The sequence below is a fragment of the Podarcis erhardii genome (genome assembly GCF_964252035.2).
Source record: "Podarcis erhardii genome assembly, chromosome: 16".
Classification (NCBI taxonomy): Eukaryota; Metazoa; Chordata; class Lepidosauria; order Squamata; family Lacertidae; genus Podarcis; species Podarcis erhardii.
In genome coordinates, this window is record NC_138514.1 from 954,109 (window position 1) to 971,368 (window position 17,260).

The window sequence follows — 17,260 nt, forward strand, 5'->3', positions numbered from 1 at the left end:
CTGTTTTTGGACTACAACTTCCATCCTCCCTAGCTAGCAAGACCAGTTCTCAGGGCTGATGGGAACTGTAGTCCAAAAACAGCTGGAGACCCAAGTTTGGGAAATGCTGCTCTAGTGGGGGAGCAAAGGTGCCACATTGAGTCAAACCCTGACCCCCCCCCCCAGAGCAGCATGTGTGTTCCGGAAAGGATTATTCCAGGAGAGGAGGACCCATGGCCCTTTAAGTCATTTTGTTATTAAAATTTGTATACCACCCCAGTGCTTTTTTTCTATATACAGTGGTACCTCAGGTTAAGAACTTAATTCGTTCCGGAGGTCCGTTCTTAACCTGAAACTGTTCTTAACCTGAAGCACCACTTTAGCTAATGGGGCCTCCTGCTGCTGCCTCGCTGCGGGAGCACAATTTCTGTTCTCATCCTGAAGCAAAGTTCTTAACCTGAGGTACTATTTCTGGGTTAGCGGAGTCTGTAACCTGAAGCTGTATATAAGAAAATCTTTGGGGGTACTCTCATTTTGACTCAAGAAAATCACCATCTTATAGTTAAAATCGGGAAAAATATATACAGTAAATGAACAAAAGTACAAAGATTCACAAAATGTTTAGGGCTATGCATCCCCAGGAAAAAAGCACTGTACCCCCCACACCCACAGGTCTCAGGGTGGTTCACAGCAGTCACCAATGTGATGCCCACCAGATGTTGTTGGAGTTCAGCATGGCCAGGATGGGATTTAGACTCCAACACTATCTGGAGTGCCACAAGTTCCCCACCCCTGGTTCATTCCCTCAGCACTGAGAAGTAGTGCACAGTGGTGTGAGGAAAAATGTTAACTTGGCTTAGGTTTAGAAATCCCCCTTCACCGGGAGTTCCAGGAGGGGAACAGGCACCTCCTAGCTACACTCTCAGCAGCTCCCAGGATTCATTGGGGGAGGTCATGGCTCTTTAGAGCTGCATCCCAGGGCTTTAAATGTATGGTGTGAACGCAGTCTCATTGGCTGGCCAGTTTGGCCTTGTCTCACTGGAAAGTCACAAGAGGGTAGAAGCAAAACAGACTTCTCTCTCTCTCCCTCCCTCCCCCCTCACTGAAAACAAAGCACAGTAATAAAAGGAAAACAAATACTCCCAACTTGGAAACACTTTTATTTTTATTCAGGCAATGGGACATGGAAAAAATATATTAGTAATCATTATTATAATCTCATTTGTGTGAGTATAACTCTTACAAATATTTACCTGACATAGAAAAGGGAAATTATCATACATATCAAATGTGTGATGGTAGCAAGTCACACCCACTGCACAAAGCAGCCCCAGCCGCAGGGCATCCTGGCCCAGGGCTGGAGACCCTTTGCTGGACGGTACAAAGGAACCAAAGTAACTGTCAGGTTAATATATCTTGGGGACTTTGTGGCAGACAAGTGTTCTCAGCAACTGTATGCTGGCAGACAGCAATAACTGGGTTTAGAGGCAGGCTCCTTTGTGCAAAGGGTTGTTTAGCTTTCATGGCAGAGAGAGAAAGGCATGCTGGGAACCAGAGACTAGCAAATTGCTTCTGTTCTGGAATTAAATCGAATCAACTGGACGATTTAACTAGCCATCAGCCAGATATAAGAGAATCATCCAGTCTGGATTTTTCTGATGCAAGGCAGCCTAATATGGAAGCACAGATTCCAAAATACACCACCAGAACCTTCCCCTCCACCCCGATTTTGAGTTCAGGACATAGGTCGCCTGCATTACATCGACCATTTGGGAGAGAATCATATACTTCTTACAGTATGGGAACAGGCTGCATCTGCCACCACCAGAACTAAGTTGCAGAAGCCATGACAAGGTCGATGAGCAACTAAAAAATAAAAGCAATCTGGGACAGTGTAGCATGGAGTAACCCAGCGCCAAAACTGTTCCTGCTAGTGAGCACAACTGCATTAGAAACTGCACCTGTCTGCTGCATAGTTTGCCTTCCATTCTTTCACCCAGTTTCCAAAGAGATGACAGGAGCATCTAGAATCCCATTAACAGGGAGATTATATATTCATATTCTTCAATGTCTAGGAGCTGTTACTCACTTGGGAGGCCCTGCATTCAAGGTGCATTCTGGGAAATGTGCTCTCTCTCTGTCTCTGGGAGGGAACACTGTCCTCCCACCGCAGCATTAAAGTGCACTAACTGAAAAGATAAATTCCAGGAGGGTACCCTATGTTGGTCTGTGCCTGAACACACACAAGTGCCTTAAGAAAATGTACCGTGGCACAAACCTTCTAATCTACAAGACTTTATAAAGTCTTTAAGGTGCCCTGAAGCACTGCCTTTTTCATTGCCAATCCTGGCTCACAAAGACTTGCTCTCGCACAATCCAGTAGACCCTAATTTGAATTCTACATGTGATCCACCCTCAGGAAGCAATCTAGACACCAGCCTGTGTCATGCAACAGCTGCATTAAAGCTGGCCTTGTTGCGCACCCCCTCCATTGCAGCTTACTTCACATCTCACTTGTGCCTTCCCCATGCTCACTGCAACCGCATATGGCAAAGCACCTGTTTAGGTAAATGGCCCCTCCTCCTGGCCCCTCCCCATCACCCATTGGCAGGTATACACAGCAGTGTCCCTTTTCATCAGGCACCAGCTCTCAAGGCAGCAAATGCAGCATCTTCTGTGGGCTGGAGTCCCACCTAGTTGCAGAACAGAGTGGCTGTTCTCAATGTCTTCGTGCAAATAAAATGGCCTGTCTAATATATATATACTGCATATGCCTCACCAATAGCAGCTGAGCTACAAAAAGTGGACAGCGGAAGTGAAGCCAAGGAGGAGACCTGGACTGGTGTGTAATGTTGGAAATGAACACATAATAGGGCCTCTGATTCCCTCTTGAGAGTGAAGACTGCTTGATACAGAAGGCAAGTGCATGTGCTTTTCCCTCTCCTGCAGCAGGGGGAAGATTAGTTCTGGAAAATAAGGCAGGGTGCTCACTTGAAGATGCAGATAGACAACAGGAAGTAGCAGAGCATGGTTGCTCTGGACGAGAGAGAGGGGGGTCAGTCCGCCTTTCCTAGCTTGGCAATCAGCTCATCGCAGATCTTGGTCAGTTCTTCAATTTCCTGGTTCTGAAAAACACAAAAAACGTAGGAAGTGAAGAGCTGCTAATGACACATTCTTAAATCTCCTTTCTTGCTGCCACCATTGGGTGCAAGAGAACGCAGAGGGTTTGGGCTGGCGAATGGGATAATGGGATAAGTCAGAGCTTTCCAAACTCTGGCTTAATGTGTGTTGCGACACATTAGCATGTTGCCTTCAGTGTGCAGTGTGCGTTTCATGTGAATGCTGCTCCTCCTGGGACTGACAAGGGGTTAGTGCTAGTAAAACTGAATTATTGTGTCGCGAAATGATGCATGTCTAAAAAGTATGTCACCAACATGAAAAGTTTGGAAAGCTCTGGTATAGGCAGTGGCCACAGTCCAGGGATGGGGAGCCTGCGATCGAGTCAACATGCTGGTGGACTCCACACAGGATTCCAATCCCTGCTGTAGAGCATTTCCATAAAAAACAACAACAAAAAACAGACTTGCAAAAGTTGAAACCTGCAAAATCCAATAAGGCACCTGTAGTGCAATGGAGCCTCCTTTAAATGCTTGTGCAATCATATTTTCATATTTTCAACTAGGTCACCTTTCTGTGCCCTGGGCCACATTTGGAAACCAAAGAAACTGTTGTGAGCATCACAAAATGCCCTCAAAACAGGCAAAACATCTACACACACCCTCAACCAAATCAAACACTGACAGAAGAAGTAGCTAAGGAAACCATCCTCCAGAACAACAAGTCCCCAAAACTTAGTATTTGAAAAAGAAACCTAGGAAGGGCTTTTGCAGGCACCAAGGTGGGCCTCAAGTTAGGGACCATAGCAATAGGGTCTTGGTATTGAGGAAATCAACCAATAACCAAGTTAACCCAAACAGATTCAGGAGTACAGATTACTGTATATCATCGGCAGGATTGTACCACCCTTCAGTATATAAGGCTCCCCCAACCCAGAAGAAAATATTAAAAATATAGGACAAATGAAGCACAATAGAAATATTGTATAAACACAATAAATGAACCAGGCCATTGAACAATTAAGAAGAATAAAAAAATAGCAATATCACAAGATCAGGAGAATACTGAAAACTCAATGTACATTTTGCTGTCCATGTTAAAGGAATTTCAAGCGGCATGTGGTAGATTCAGACAATTTGCTCTTTTCTTTGCAGCAGGAAAAAGATAAGAGAGGCTACTTCACCTTTTGCTGGAGGGCCCTCTCCAGAGACTCCACCTTCATTTGTTCTTTTCGGAGCCCAGCGTGAAGAGCTGCACTCTCCGCTTTGGCCTTGTTGCGCACCTGGGCAATTTCTTCATTGGCTCTGCATTGAAGGGGGAAGACAGCAAGAGAAACAGAGATGCAAATAAGGTTCATCTTCTGGATGGCCCTTGAGAGTGATAGTATTGTGTTCAGCCAGGCTGTAATGAAAATGTCCTTAGCAGAGAAAACTGACTCTCAGTTTGTGGGTGAAGGCTTTCAACTGCAGGATTTGCTGTCCGCAATATAGCAGCCCACTGTTGATATTATTCATGATGCGCTGCAATCCTTTGGCAGTGGAGGCTGGTCCATTGCAGCAAACAGGTAGCTCTGCCCTCAGACAGCTGCCACCTGCCTGCTTTCCAAGCCTCCTCTGCCTTAAGTCTCAGTGTTTCCCTGTGTAGAACCCAGCATGGAGGAGGATGGGGACAAAACTAAAATTACATAGCTCTGCTTGTCGCTGACTCTGGCTGCACCAGCTGTTGTTCACTTTGCTTCCATCTTATCACTCCCCAAAGGGCATCAGCCACCACTGATCCTTCAACTGCTTATTATTCCTGAAACTTGAGCTTGTACTTGTATATTCTGTTGCAGGCAAAGACGCTTTTGCTCCCCATCCCCCCTTAAATCAAGACACCATGAGAACCTTCCTCTGGCCTCCCTTGCTTCCCCTTCTCCTCCTCCAGCACACCCACAGGGAGGAATCTGGAAGCTTTCACTCCCGCTTTCTGTTAACCACAGTTCAGTGTTGCCATTCTCTCTTTCCTTAAAAGCCAAAAATTCCTTACTTGTCCAACTTCTCTTCAGCATGGATTTTCAAGGCCTGGTACCGCTGCTCTTCTTGCTTGACCCGAGTGAGATAATCCTGAGCACACTTCTTCAACGCGTCCTCATTCTAGAAGACAAAAGTTAGAGGAAGATGCAAAAGGTTTAGCACCAAAAAGATGCAAGTGTGCCAACTAGCAGAGCATCAAGATGGAGAAGCTAGCAAAGTTCTCCAGAGCTGAACTTGGGGAAAGTGCTTCAGAGGCTTCTTAAAGTCCATAGGGAAATAGCATTCAAGCTTCATGAGCCTCTAAATTCTTCTCCAGCGTGGACTGAAATCTGACCTGGAGCACAATTGTTGGCTTCCTGATACTGCCCCATTGGGGAAAATCTGAATCGCCTGTTGCCATGTGATGTCAGGAAACAGACTGGTGGAGGCCCACACCTATCGGTCAAAAGGGGTGCACAGAGGGTGGGCCAGTTCCGGATCCAGCCCTCCAATGGAGATTATACATTCATCAAAATGAATGCACCCATTTGGATAATGAATATTAAAGAATACACCTTCATAAACTAGGTGTTTTTTAAAAAGATATGAGACTTTGCAAGAGGCTTAATCCATAAATCCTTGACTAACACAGGGGAATAAATGCAATAATATATGAGGGGGATTATTTCCTCTGCTAAAATATGGCAATTGTGCAGTTGATTGTCGGCTGCTGGTGGTGATCGGACAGTGGCTTTGGCGAGGTATGCGATTGGCAGTGGCGGTCAGGTGGGTGAGTGATTGTCTGCAACCCCCCCCCAAAAGCTAAACAACTGTGCCCCCCCCCAAAAGTTTAACAGCTCTGGGCAATCTCCCACCATTTCCTTAATTTGGAGTCCCCCAAAATAGGGGTCGTCTAATACACGGGGGCGTATTCTACATGGAAAAACACAGTAATATAATTTACGGTAATTTCACTTGATAAGTAAAATGTGTTTAAAATTGCCTAGAAATCATTAAAAATGCTTACCAAGTACTTGCAGATTTACTATAAATTATTATTATTGTTAATAATAGTAGTAGTAGTAGTAATAATAATAATAATAATAATAATAAGGCATTCCTGACATTCTCAGAAGGTAAAATTAAAATCCTTTGGTTTTTTTTGGTTTTCCAAAAGCAGATTATATGCTTTTTCCTCAGACATAGACTTACTGAATATTGTCCAATCACAAAAAGAATAGCAGATTTGAATCATACCCAGAAACATACTTTTAAGATGCATCACTGAAGAAATTTGCAAAAATTCAATTTCACCCCCAAAAAAGATACGCCCTCCTGCATCAGGGTACCTGTGGCCCTTCAGAAATTGCTGCATTCAAACTCCCATCAGCCCAGCCAGCAGGGCCAATGGTTAGGGGTCCAGGAACTTCTGGAGCCCACAGGTCCCCCACCTCTGGCCTACAGCAGATAAGGCAGGGATTCTGAGCTGCAGGTAAGGAGGAGAAAGGGCCTTTTTATGCAGAAAAAGGACCTTCTTAAAGCCTTCCAGGACCCCCTTCAGGTTCTCATATCTCCTGAACAGGTCAGAAAGGGACCGTTCCACAGAATTCAGGTCAGACAGAGCCTGCTCCTTCTCCATCGTCAGTTGCTGAAGACTCTTCTGGGATGCCATGTTTGTCCTCTGTTCATCCTCTGTGGATTCAAATGAAAAGGAGAACATTAAGCCTACCTGGAAAGTAGCAGCTGGGCGTTCCCTTCTTCCCCAGTTGTGATTCCTAACGGAGAAGACAGTGCTAAACAGCAGCGCAGGAGGGCAGCTTTTCACGTGTTCAAGAGCTCCGCCAAAGTTTAGTTCACCCTTCACTGACCTGGCGCCCTCAAGAGGTTTTGGACCACAACTCCCATTAGTGACTGAAGGATGGCCAAGGCTGAACTAAATGGAGAGGGGTTGGTGTTCAAAACCTCTGAAGGGCATCAGGTTGGGGAAGGCTAACTTAATTCCAAATTCAGGTAGGTAGATGTGTTGGTCTGATGTAGTAAAAAAAAATAAAAAAAATATTGTCCAGTAGCACCTTATAGACCAACTAAGTTTGTTCTGGTATAAGCTTTTGTGTGCATACACACTTCTTCAGATACCAATTCCAAATGGAGAAGTATCCTGTCCTTGATATCTGCTATTTCCCACCAATTAGCCAATATTTTTTAAAAAGAGTGCTGTTGTGCTCTGTTCTGCCTCTGCGGAGCCAGGGAACCAGGTGGAGGGCCTTCTTGGTAGTGGCGCCCACCCTGTGGAATGCCCTCCCATCAGATGTCAAACACATAAACAACCCCACAACTTTCTGAAGACCTCTGAAGGCAGCCTTGTATCCAGAAGTTTTTAATATTTGATGTTTGCTGTGTTTTTATTATGCTGGAAGCCGCCCAGAGTGGCTGGGGCCACCCAGTCTGATGGGAGGGGTACAAATAAAAAAAATCTTATTATTATGGGCATCTGGTTGGCCACTGTGAGAACAGGGTGCTGGACTAGATGGGCCTTGGGCTAATCTATCTGGCTCTTATGTTCTTATCATGCTTGCAGCATTTACACGGAGACTTGACTATAACTGCTTCTCCAAGCGCTGACCAGACTCCAAGCTACCACTTGAAAACTTGGCACGTCGTGTCACAGACACAGACATTGCATTGAAACTGCATTTGTGAACAGCCCTGAGATCTATGGGTATAGACAGGGTATATACAAAATGGGTATATACAAATTTAATAAAATGAATAATAAAGATATGCCTCCTGCACATTTATGGCCTGGATTAGCTGGAGGGGATGATCTGTAGAGGGTGAGGCACAGCTTTCTTGTCCTTTCTACCCACAAAGCCATGGCTTACCTATCATCTGGGCAATGGTCTTCTCGTATTCAGCCACAATCTTCCTAAACAGAAAAGTCAGGAAACAGCACACAAGAATCAGAATTGCTCACTTCTTGCTTCGGTGAACCAGCTCCACCCACTCATCCTAGTGTGGGATGCCTTTTACATTATTTCATCCTTATGCAAGACAGACAGACAGCCATCACTCAAAGTTTCTCTTCTGCAGGCATCTTAAGATGCATGCAAACTTGAGAATGGTTACATGCACACCCATTTCACTGCATAGACCTGTTTGGCTTCCAAAACTCTTTCCAAAAATGTAGGTAAAGAAAACTGACACCTTTTTTGATTTGGGTGCTTTTTTGTTAACATCCAAACAAACAAACAAACAAACAACTATGTACAAATTTATTCCATTTGTATCCTGTTCTTTCTCCTAATACGGTGCACACAAAGGTCCTGCTCTTTTATCTTCACAACCACCCTGTAAGGTAGGCAGGTTGGACTGAGAGGAACAAGCTGATGATCACCCAGGAAGTCTTGTGGCTGAGTGGAGATTGACTTGGGGTCTTCCCTGCCCAGGTCAAATTCCTAGGCCAGGGATGGCTTTTTTTCATTCAGGGGCCACACTTGCCCTTGACCAACCCGCCAGAGGCTGCATGCCAATGGGCAGCTGCGGACAAAAGTGGACGTTGCCTTTCTACACACTTAAGAGAATATGTCACTGTACTCTTTTTGGTGCCTGCGAAAAACATTTTTGTTTAGACAAAATACCCAAATATAGATAATGTTAATATGTATTCTAATATGTTTTTAGTTTATCAATGATTTTTTTAAACATTTTAAATACTTATTCTTAACTGTTTTTACCAGCAATTTTATTGGTTTATTATTTTGAAAACAGTTTTCAGGGTATTTTGTTTGTTTGTTTTTACATTCAATTGGTATATAAATTTTAGGAAATAATAAAATTATACACACCCACACGTACATCAGCTGAGGTAGGGGGCTATCACTCTCCTTGCTCATCAAATGACTGATCAAACTACAGGACAGGGGGCAATTTATGTCCCCACCAGGGCCCTGGGCTGGATGGAGAGAGTTACCTCATTTCCAGAACCTCTTGCCGGCTTCCTTCATATTTCCACTTCCAATCGTTTGCTTCAATCTCTTTGGAGATGATCTACAAAACATGGAAACAAGGAACATCATTTAGCTTTCCATTTCAAAACCCTCCTAACTGTAAAAAGTAATGTGTGAAGCCACTACAAGGCATTTCAAAAATACCTAATGGGATAGACTCAGCACAGAAGGCACATATCAGGAGTGGTTAGGCGCAAATGTAAAAACTCTGCCTGCCACTTTTAAATTGTCATGGCACCCCTTTCTGTGGGCAAGAAGGGTCACTTCATCCATACTTGTCTAGTAGCTTGCATGTAAACGTCACCCACCTCAGACTAGGAGGACCCCCTGGCAGGCCTGGACCCCAGCACATCTGAGGTACTAGCGGACTTTGGACAAGGCTACCTTCCGCTTTCACATGCTCAGGCTCAGGCCCAGACTGCGGTTCTCTCATTTCCAGAGGGCAGAACAGTGAGAAAGAGCTAGAGCAGGCTCTTGGCATTTATTGCCAGTCCTGGCCACTGATACTGCCTGCCAGTGAGAGGAGCTGATGTCCTTGTCTGTGTTTGAAGAGGCTGTAAAGCCTGAGTGCTCTGTAGCTCACAGGGTTTGACCTCAGATTAGAAGATTCGTGGTTGAACACCCTGATCCCTTGCACACCATACAATGAGGTGGGCAAGCTTTTCTCTTAGGGTGGCCTTTGCAGACCTGGAACGCAGCTTCAACCCAAACATACATTTGGGGACCCATTTCTGAATTTTTAAATAATCTGCTTGCATAGTGGCAGTGCTGCTCCTGTGACTCGCCCTCGGTCATGCTGTGATGTCCTGGCAGTGGGTGCTGACCCAAGAGTTTGAAGGCCAGTGCCTCAGGGGCAGTCTGTGGGGGGGGGCAGCACATTCTCTCTCTGCCTTTCCTTTCTCATTCCCTCTTCCTCCCAGGAGAGGGACTGATCACTCACAGATGTCTTTGGCTTTTAGGCCTGAGGCTGCAGGTTGCCCATCCCTGCTTTTTAAAAACAGATGGCTCAATAGCCCATTTCTACCTCAACATTTTGTAACTGATTTTAAAAGTAATTTATCATTCTTAGTGACAAAGCACTGTTCTCAAACATAACCCCACTGGAATTGCAACGACAGAGATCGTTCTGTGTGCAACTTAAGGGTTAATCCTGTAAGTGTTAAAGTCAGCTAGACAAGAGGGGGAGGGGGGTGTTGCTCAGCAACCAGTTGGAATGGTATGATTTTCACCCAACTGGCTGTGTCTTTTCCTGTCTATGTTTAGTTGAATGTCTCCCTGCTATGTACAAGGCCTGAAATAAGAATGACAACACCTCTCTCCTCAAATTATATAGTTTTCTGTTCAGTTTCCTCAGTAAATTGTTATCGGGATTTCTTTAGAACCCAAAGGCAAAAACTTACTAATGACAGGAGGCAACCAAAGACGTTTTTTGAGATGGTGGACAATTTTGACCTGATAGACATTTGGAGATTGAAGAATCCAATGGAGAAAGATTTTACATTTTTTTTCAGATGCAAATCTATCGTGCAGTCGTCTAGATAATATATGGTTAACTAACGACTTGACTCCAAGAGTGACTAAATCTGAAATTTGCCCAAGGACTTGTTCCGATCATAATGCTGTGTTGACAGAGTTAAAATTGTCTCTACAGAGTTCTTTTAGATGGCAGATGAATGATGCTTTACTGAGAAATGATTTGATTGTAAATAAAGCTCAGAAGACCCTAAAGGACTATTTTGAGTTGAATTTGAATCCTGGAATTGAAGCAAGGGTCGTAAGAGATGCAAGTAAAGTGGTAATGTGAGGTTTTTTGATTCAACAGAATTCTATCAGGAAGAAAACACAGAATGAGCAAAAGGAAAAAATTCTGTCTCAATGAAAGGAGAAAGAGAAAAAACTGAGATGTAACCCAAAAAATCAACAGATTCAAAAGGAAATTAAGGCATTACAATCTTAGTCTTCACAAATAGTCAACCAAAAAATTGAATGGAAAATTAAATTGATGAAACAAAACTTTTGAATTGGCAAATAAACGCGGAAAATTACTGGCTTGGCAATTGAAAAAGAGACAGAAGGAGAGTACAATAATTAATATTATGGAGGATGGTAAGAATATTGAGAACCCAGAAGAGATTAGAAAATGTTTTCAAAAGTACTACAAGCAACTTTACAAAAAGGAAAAAGAAGAAAAGGAAAAAATGGAACAGTTTCTGGACAAAAATGGATTGCAGAAAAGAGCCTACTAAATGAATGGATTACAAGACAAGAAGTTGAAGGGGCAATTGCCCAAATGAAAATAGGCAAAGCACCGGGACCTTAACATCCAAGTATTATAAAATATTTAAGGATTGGTTGATACAACCTTTGATGGATGTTTGTAACAAAATATTACAGGGGGACAAAGAACCCGAGTCCTGGAAAGAGGCATTCATCACTCTGATACCCAAACCGGACACAAATAGAGCTCAAGTAAAGAATTACCGTAATTTTCACTCCATAACACACACTTTTTTGCTCCTAGAAGGTAAGGGAAAATGCCTGTGCGTGTTATGGAGCGAATGCACTGGATCGGAGCCATGGCTGCCATCAGTCAAGCAAAGTGGGAGCCGCTTGCAGGGCTTTGCATGGCTCTAGCTTTGCTTGCTTTACAGCCAGGAGGAGGGGCTCTCTGAAAGTAAGCAAAGTGAGAGCCGCTTACATGCTCTACGAGGCTCTCGCTTTGCTTGCTTTAAAGCGACCTACAGAGGAGCCGGGGAGGAGGGAGGGAAGGAGAGCCATGGCAGCAAAGCGGGCAGCAGCCGCTTACACGGGAGGAGGGACAGACAGGAGCCATAGCGAGCCGGGAGGAGGCAGGCGGTTCAAAGCCAGCAGGCATTTTTAAAGTAGCCAGCAACAGCTGCTGCAGCCTCAGCTAGCAACGGTCCGCGCGCTCTCTAAACGGAGCAATGGGGCTGCAGAGGGACAGCAGGGCACAGAAGGCCTTGGATCAGGAAGGATAAAATTTAAGCAACCAGCAGCAAAAAAAAAACAAAAAAAAAAAAAAACCAACAACCTGGAGCTCTGAGCCACGAGCACAGTAAAAACCAGGAAGTAAAAAAAAAAAGGCTGGGGAAGGCACGGGATGAGGGAGAGGGGAAAACTAGGCAAATCCCCCGCTTCTCAGCTGTTTTCAGGCAGGATAGATTTGAGCACTGTCTGGGTCCTAGTGCCCCTATCGCCTTTTTGTTCTCCATTCTATTGCTGCTGGTGGCTGCTTATCACTCAAACTGAACCTGATACCAGTAGCCACATGTACAAAGTAGAAGGCTGCAAGGAGGAGCGCTTTTACACAGCTAATGGCGAATCCCCTGCAATCCAAGTCCTCCTCACTTGCTCAAATCTATTCTGCCTCAAAACAAGGAGCGGAAGAAACAGGCTGCAAACTGTTAAATGGAAAAAAACCCCAGTCACAGGGCAAATACCTTAAGTATACCTTTAAAGCAACAGTGCTCTTTTCCTCCCCACTCAGCTCCCCGAAAAGCTCCTTCTCCACACACCCCACGCGTGCTCCTTGTCCCTTGAGTGCTTTTCCTTCCCTCCCCACCTTCCCTCCCCACTTTGGTTTCAAAGCACGGATCCACATGGATCCTCAGGATTTTTGCCCTGGGTCACCCCAAATTCACCATCAGATCACACAGCATGTCCATGGCTACAGCCTGCACCAAAAAACAGACACACACCCACTGTTTCATGGGGCTGCAATGGCGCAAAAACGTGGTTACAAAGCATGGATCCACATGGATCCTCAGGATTTTTGCATTGGGCTACCCCAAACTCACCGTCAGATCACATGTCTGTGGCCACAGCATGAACCACAAAAATCATACATCCACTGTTTTGTTTAGAATATTTTTTTCTTGTTTTCCTCCTCTAAAAAATACGTGCGTGTTATGGTCAGGTGCGTGTTATAGAGTGAAAAATACGGTACTGACCAATTTCTTTGTTGAATGTGGATTATAAAATATTTGCAAATATTTCGGCTACAAGATTGAAGAAGGTTTTGAATAAGCACATACATAAAGATCAATCAGGCTTCCTACCTGAGAGGCATATGAAAGATAATATTAGGAACATAGTGGATGTGTTGGAAAGATTAGAGGTAAAAAGGAAAACTAAAGCAATGTTAATGTTTATTGATTCAGAGACAGCCTTTGATAATGTTTCTCGGAGCTTTATGAAGCAGAACTTATGTAATATGGGGGTCGGTCAAAACTTTTTAAATGGTATTAATGCAATTTACTTTGAGCAGAAAGCAAAAATTATAATTAACAATGTGGTCTCAGAAGAAATTAGGATTGAAAAGGGAACCAGGCAAGGGTGCCCACTTTCCCCCCGCTTTTTATTTCTGTCCTAGAGGTGGTGTTGAACATGATAAGGAAGGATGAGGAAGTTAAAGGCATAGTAGTGGGAACTAAACAATATAAGTTAAAAGCCTTTGCTGATGATTTGGTATTGACTTTACAGGACCCTGAGATCAGTGCAATCAAGCACTGAAGATAATTCAAGAGTTCAGACAAGTTGCAGGTTTCAAATTGAATAAGAATAAAACCAAAGTTTTAGAAAAAAAATTAACGATACATGAATAACTTAATTTAGAGGAAACCACAGGGCTGAAGTTTGTGAAAAAGGTAAAATATCTGGGTGTAAATATGATTGCAAAAAATTTGAATTTGTATAAAGACAACTATGAAAAGTTATGGAAAGATATCAAAAGAAATTTGGATATCTGGACAAGGTTGAAACTATCTTTGTTGGGCTGAATTTCTGCGAGAAAGATGAATGTATTGCCTAAGGTGATATTTTTGTTCCAAGTACTTCCTATCATTGATAATTTGAATTGTTTTAAGGAATGGCAAAAGGTATTATCTAAATTTATCTGGCAGGAGGGGAAACCCAGAATTAAGTTTAAATTATTAACAGATGTGAAAGAGAGAGGAGACTCCTCCCTGCCAGACTTAAGGATCTATTTTGAAGCTGCAGCCTTTTGTTGGTTGAAAAAATTGTGTTTATTGGAAGATACAGATGTTCTAAATTTGGAAGGTTTTGATAATGTATTTGGCTGGCATGCATATTTATGGTATGACAAGATAAAAGCCCACAAAGGATTTTAAAACCATATAATTAGAAAATCTTCATACAATGTTTGGATAAGATACAGGGATCTGTTAGAAAGGAAAACACCCAGGTGGATATCACCATTGGAATCTAAGACCCATAAAAGGTTGAATATGAAAGATATGTGGTTGAAGTATTTTGATGGAAGTAGGGGACCAATTTAGATTAAAATCTTATGATCAGTTGAAAGATAAATTAGATGATTGGTTCCAGTACATCCAGATAAATGAAGTGTTGAAAATGGATAAGAAAATCAGTTTTCAAACAGAGAAATCCAAACTGGAAATGGAATTACAAGACACAAAAATAAAAAACCTATCTAAAATGTATAATTTATTGCTGGAATGGCATACGAAAGATGAACAAGTGAAATCATAGAATCATAGAATCATAGAGTTGGAAGAGACCACAAGGGCCATCGAGTCCAACCCCCTGCCAAGCAGGAAACACCATCAGAGCACTCCTGACATATGGTTGTCAAGCCTCTGCTTAAAGACCTCCAAAGAAGGAGACTCCACCACACTCCTTGGCAGCAAATTCCACTGTCGAACAGCTCTTACTGTCAGGAAGTTCTTCCTAATGTTTAGGTGGAATCTTCTTTCTTGTAGTTTGGAACCATTGCTCCGTGTCCGCTTCTCTGGAGCAGCAGAAAACAACCTTTCTCCCTCCTCTGTGACATCCTTTTATATATTGGAACATGGCTATCATATCACCCCTTAACCTCCTCTTCTCCAGGCTAAACATGCCCAGCTCCCTTAGCCGTTCCTCATAAGGCATCGTTTCCAGGCCTTTGACCATTTTGGTTGCCCTCCTCTGGACACGTTCCAGTTTCTCAGTGTCCTTCTTGAACTGTGGTGCCCAGAACTGGACACAGTACTCCAGGTGAGGTCTGACCAGAGCAGAATACAGTGGCACTATTACTTCCCTTGATCTAGATGGTATACTCCTATTGATGCAGCCCAGAATTGCATTGGCTTTTATTAGCTGCCGCGTCACACTGTTGGCTCATGTCAAGTTTGTGGTCAACCAAGACTCCTAGATCCTTTTCACATGTACTGCTCTCAAGCCAGGTGTCACCCATCTTGTATTTGTGCCTCTCATTTTTTTTGCCCAAGTGCAATACTTTACATTTCTCCCTGTTAAAATTCATCTTGTTTGTTTTGGCCCAGTTCTCTAATCTGTCAAGGTCGTTTTGAAGTGTGATCCTGTCCTGTGGGGTGTTAGCCACCCCTCCCAGTTTGGTGTCATCTGCAAATTTGATCAGGATGCCCTTGAGTCCATCATCCAAGTCGTTGATAAAGATGTTGAATAAGACCGGGCCCAAGACAGAACCCTGTGGCACCCCACTAGTCACTGTTCTCCAGGATGAAGAGGAACCATTGATGAGCACCCTTTGGGTTCGGTCAGTCAGCCAGTTACAAATCCACTGAGTGGTAGCATAGTCAAGTCCGCATTTTACCAGCTTCTTTACAAGAATATCATGGGGCACCTTGTCAAATGCCTTGCTGAAATCAAGGTAGGCTACATCCACTGCGTTCCCTTCATCTACCAGGCTTGTAATTCTGTCAAAAAACGAGATCAGGTTAGTCTGACATGACTTATTTTTCAGAAATCCATGCTGACTATTGGTGATCACAGTATTCCTTTCTAGGTGCTCACAGACTGTTTGCTTAATGATCTGCTCCAGAATCTTCCCTGGTATTGATGTCAGACTGACTGGGCGGTAATTATTTGGGTCCTCTCTTTTCCCCTTTTTGAAAATAGGGACAACATTTGCCCTCCTCCAGTCTGCCGGGACTTCGCCTGTTCTCCAGAAATTCTCAAAGATGACTGCCAGTGGCTCTGAGATCACATCTGCTAGTTCTTTTAATACTCTTGGATGCAGTTCATCTGGCCCTGGAGACTTGAATACATCTAAACTAGCCAAGTATTCTTGTACTATCTCCTTAGTTATTCTGGGCTGTGTTTCCTCTGCTGAATCATTTGCTCCAAATTCTTCAGGTCGGGCATTGTTTTCTTTATCGGAGAAGACTGAGGCAAAGAAGGCATTGAGGAGTTCAGCCCTTTCTGTGTCCCCTGTTTGCATTTCACCATCTTCTCCTCTGAGTGACCCCACGGTTTCTTTGTTCTTCCTTTTGCTACGAACATACCCATAAAAGCCTTTTTTGTTGCTTTTAACCTCTCTAGCAAGCCTGAGTTCATTCTGTGCTTTAGCTTTTCTGACTTTGTGTCTACACGTGCTGGCTATTTGTTTGAATTCCTCTTTGGTGGTTTCCCCCCTTTTCCATTTTTTGTACACATCCTTTTTTAATCTTAACTCAGTTAAAAGTTCTTTAGATAGCCACCCCGGCTTCTTTAGGCACCTTCCATGTTTCTGTCTCATTGGTATTGCCTGAAGTTGTACTTTTATTATCTCCCTCTTAACAAACTCCCAGCCATCATGAACTCCCTTTCCTTTTAGTATTACTGTCCATGGGATCTCACCCAGCACTTCCTTAAGTTTTATGAAGTCGGCTTTCTTAAAGTCAAGAAATTGAGTCCTAGTATGCTTGGCTGCTCCTTTCCGCTGTATAGTAAACTTCAGAAGAGCATGATCACTCGCGCCTAATGATCCTTCCACTTCTACCCCACTAACCAGGTCATCAACATTGGTTAGGACCAGATCTAAAATGGCTGTTCCTCTTGTTGCTTCTCCCACTTTCTGGACAACGAAGTTTTCTGCAAGGCCAGTGAGGAATCTGTTTGATCTTATGCTCTTGGCTGAGTTTGACATCCAGCAAATATCCGGGTAATTGAAGTCCCCCATTACTACTATGTCCCTTCCTTTTGCATGCTTGGCCATCTGTTCCAGGAAGGCATCATCTATGTCCTCCGTTTGGCTTGGGGTTCTATAGTAAACTCCCACAATGAGGTCCCTGTTATTCTTCTCTCCCTTAATTTTGACCCAAATGCTCTCACTTTGGCTTTGAGGTTCTAAATCTTGGATCTCTTCACAGGTATACACATCCC

General features: G+C 43.6%; 1 protein-coding gene across 5 annotated transcripts in view; it reads right to left on the reverse strand.

Moving 5' to 3' along the window:
* Positions 1-1,116: 1,116 nt before the first annotated feature.
* Positions 1,117-17,260, reverse strand: part of TACC1 (transforming acidic coiled-coil containing protein 1) — a 110,911-nt gene continuing 94,767 nt past the window's right edge. For all 5 annotated transcript variants that reach the window (XM_081843875.1, XM_081843874.1, XM_081843872.1 and 2 more), the window contains 6 exons: positions 9,061-9,137; positions 7,973-8,016; positions 6,622-6,782; positions 5,125-5,231; positions 4,280-4,400; positions 1,117-3,104 (listed from right to left, as the gene is read on the reverse strand). In XM_081843875.1, the coding sequence (XP_081700001.1) occupies positions 3,036-3,104; positions 4,280-4,400; positions 5,125-5,231; positions 6,622-6,782; positions 7,973-8,016; positions 9,061-9,137 (579 nt within the window). In that variant the 3' untranslated portion in view covers positions 1,117-3,035. The remainder of the gene's footprint in view (positions 3,105-4,279; positions 4,401-5,124; positions 5,232-6,621; positions 6,783-7,972; positions 8,017-9,060; positions 9,138-17,260) is intronic.